Below are 3,553 nucleotides of genomic sequence, written 5' to 3'. Positions count from 1 at the left end.
AAATATACTGAAGTGGTCCAATAGAAACAGAGAATTGTTCATCTTGTACTTCTAAATTAGTATATATATAAATAACCCTATGCGTTTTTTATAATAGTGTGATGATCTGACTTAATAAAAAAATAAAGTAAATTCCAAATAAACCCACCTTATGCTTATGTTTCTTCTCCACCCCATTTTTTGCTTTTCTCCACGTGTGCGTTATTTTTTTTTTCTTTCTCTACACCAAATTTTCCAACAAAACTCCCTAAATTGGGCACAAAGTGAAGGAGTCGACCTTGAATCAACAAAAAAAAGGACACGACATGTTTAGTTGCGGCTAAATTTAGTTTGACTTGACCAGGCGATTCATGGCTTACAAAACTACAAAAACTGAAATTCATTCCACCAATCACAAGATTTACTCTCCTTCTTACACTCATCTTCCCCTTGATTTTGTGTCCTCGGTAATACCAGTTTTCATAACATGTATTGCTAATAGGAGTACAACTTATTTATAAGACAAGTAAGAAAAGTATAGCATGGAGTTGATTTTAGTGATATTAGTGTTTAAAAAAAATATAGTTGAAGAATGTTGTAGGTCATATGAAGACGATTTTGTGGATATAAATTTTCTCAAAACCAGAGTTCATAGGAGAAATTTATGACCGTTCAAAGTTGAGATAAAAATGTGTTGGTATTTCGAGAAAGCCAACGAAAGTCATAATTAAATGGTCAATGATCCCCTTCATGGTGTGGCCAAGTCCTCACCATGGTGAGGAGATGAAGTGAGTCACGACAATGCATATGAGTCAGAGAGCGACACATGACGAATGGAGGACACGTGGTACGACAAAAACCCCGCGCATCATCTGATGTGTGAGATTTTGCGGCACCGTGGACAAAATTAAAAATATATTTCATTTGCTTTTATTTGAGAGGTTTTGATCACATAGGTATCAAAGAGGGAGAGTTGGAGAGATGATTAATGAGATTGTTGGTCGGGAGTTGGTCCTAGAACGCAAGGGTACGAGCTGTTGATCGGGCTGAGGTATCCTCTTGTTCTGTTATGTTCTTATATTTCAAGCATAAATTATGATGGGTCGCTAGACTCTAGTATGTTCATGATATGGTGCTATTACGAATTTGATTGTAAAATCAGTAGAATCTTACAGTGAAATACTTAGTTTGAATGATAAAGGTTCTGATAGTCACTGATAGTCACTGGATGTGTAAGATTTAGCTAACTACTTGCGGGGTTAAGTCAGCGGAGGTTGTATTATGGAGTTTAATTAATTTGGTGACAATTGGTTATAGAATTTAGTCGATGGTGAGTATTGGCAAGTTCCGAGGAACAGGTTATTTGTTGAATAGGTGTTAGTTTGTGGCAAGCAGAGAGGCAACAGAGGTCAGAGACAGAAGCAAAAATTATTCTACTATTTAGCCAAGTAATTCTACTTTATCACCTTGTGTTGTTGATATGCGTTGTTATATAATCTGTGGAGTAAGAATACTATAGTTTTAATAATAATAATAATAATAATAATAATAATAATAATAAAAATAATAATAAAAATAATATAATAATAATAATAAGAAGGATGATATGTTGTAATATGATGAAATTAATAGCATGTAATAAATAACGGTGTTGACGTTGGATACAGTATATCCAGAGGAGTGTAAAGTTGTAGTGATGATTCTTGGTTAAGCTTAAAGGTGTTATAAGGAAATAATTAGAGGAAATGATACTTGTCACATAAAGAGTCATCAAATAATACCCGGTAGATATGTTAAAATTAATATATTTGATGTAGTATTTATTTGTTGGTGATAAATTATTTTAACACCTGATGCTCTACATTGTTATTTGCATTACTTTAGTAGTTATTCACTAAAGCTTTTTGGTTTTCGGTTCGGACTGATTCTGGAATCAGGTACATCCCTATGTACATTTTAACAACTGATTTACATATCGTATCTTATTATAAATAGAAGGCTTTAATGTGTACAATAAGGTAATATACATGAATCATGTACATTTTAACAACTTATTTACATATCCTATCTTATTATAAATAGAAGGCTTTAATGTGTATAATGAGGTAATATACATGAATCATGATCCATAATAATAAGATTCCGTATATTAAAATACATTTACTTTCTACTTTACTTAGTCCCATCATTGGATTTACAAATTTATAATGAAAATGTTACAACCTTTTTCTAAAGTAAATAATGCCCAACACCCAAATCCTGTATGAATAATTAATATAATTGAATAGGAAAGTAGGTTATGCATCAGCTTCAAATTCCGAGTTATATTCCTCTGGTCCTATTACGGCGACCACTCCTTGTCACGTTCTGAACCAGTGCCTCTCCCACACCTTCTCCTATACCGTCAATCAGTCCGCCAATGAACTCAGCAACGGCTTGTGATGCAAACCGGACGGCAGGTCCTAGCACGCTAGGCTTCTCGGAGTTCTTGATGCCATTCACTTTAAGCCCGTTGATCATATCCTTAGCACAAACTGCATGAAGAAGGTAGTTACAGACCCGGCATCCATAAAGGCGGCCGGATCTCTTTCTTTTGCACTCTCTGCAGAATGAGTTCAGTTGATCATCGGAGGCTAAGAGCGGCAAGAGGTTCAGGGGGTGGTTGTGAAGAGATGGGTAGTTAATTTGGTCAGAAAGCATAGCACAACATGGGTGCATTTGGAAATGGCAGAAGTTGCATCTGAAAGTAAAGCCTCTCGTGGCTTTGCCACAAACATTACAAGTCGGCCATCGAATCCCACCTTCATCAAAATATCAAACATCAAAATTCAAATAAATTTGTTAGCGAAGAAAAGCTAGAGTGCAAGTGAGATCGTTTCTCTTATACCCGTTTTTGGCTTGGAATGAAATACAAGTTGATGTTGGACGTGGAGGGGGTGAGCTTTAAGAAGAGGAGGAGATAAAGCACAGAAATCATGAAGCTGGAAATCACATTCCTGACAGGAAAACCTCTTGCCGGCGCCACGTTCTTTGCAGCCAGAACAGGTGAAGAGCTCCGAGAGGTTAACGAGAGAGATTGGATGGTGGGAGTGAGTGAAGTGATGCATCTGTTCTCCAAAAAGAGACTGATCAGGAGAAGTAGGAAAGTTAATGGATAGAGACTTTGTTTGGGGTGGTGAATTCCTAGCCATAGCCATTAAAGGAGCAGAGTTCGTTGGTTGAAATGTTTGGGATCTTCCGAAGGAGCTTCTTTTGTTCATGTTTTTCTCAATCTACTAAAAGATGCATGTGTGTTTCAGTGTTGGATTAGAGAAGAGTATTTATGGGTGTTAAAAAGTTGATTACTGTATTGTTTTCAAGTAAAAATCATGCAAAGATGCTTTAATGAACTGATTGGTGAGGGCGGAGCTACATGCATGTCTTTGGGTTTGATTTATTTGTCCCACCACGTAAAGTATCAAAAAAGCTTACTTCTCAATTAAGTTGTGATTAAATGGATAAATGATTGTAAAACCTCCCTCAATAATGCCAAATTAATAATGTGTACAGCACTTACAAATGAATTAATATTTGA

General features: G+C 35.9%; 1 protein-coding gene across 1 annotated transcript; it reads right to left on the bottom strand.

The window, feature by feature from the left end:
• Positions 1–2,090: 2,090 nt before the first annotated feature.
• LOC111911098 (uncharacterized) lies at positions 2,091–3,317 on the bottom strand. Its single transcript, XM_023906881.3, has 2 exons — positions 2,867–3,317; positions 2,091–2,780 (listed from the first exon to the last, which is right to left on the bottom strand). Exons 1-2 carry the CDS (start codon positions 3,237–3,239, stop codon positions 2,302–2,304), a joined length of 852 nt encoding a protein of 283 aa, XP_023762649.1. The 5' UTR covers positions 3,240–3,317; the 3' UTR covers positions 2,091–2,301.
• Between the last annotated feature and the right edge of the window lie 236 nt (positions 3,318–3,553).

This window comes from Lactuca sativa, chromosome 2 (genome assembly GCF_002870075.4).
Source record: "Lactuca sativa cultivar Salinas chromosome 2, Lsat_Salinas_v11, whole genome shotgun sequence".
Taxonomy (NCBI): Eukaryota; Viridiplantae; Streptophyta; class Magnoliopsida; order Asterales; family Asteraceae; genus Lactuca; species Lactuca sativa.
Note: the sequence above shows the minus strand (reverse complement) of the source record. Positions and strands in the feature narration are given on the sequence as shown.

Bases quoted from the DNA above. Each gene is read 5' to 3' on its own strand.
- LOC111911098 (XM_023906881.3), bottom strand. From the start codon at position 3,239: ATGAACAAAAGAAGCTCCTTCGGAAGATCCCAAACATTTCAACCAACG. The intron at 2,781-2,866 runs GTATAAGAGAAA...ATTTTGATGAAG, and splicing joins TCATTCCAAGCCAAAAACGG to GTGGGATTCGATGGCCGACT.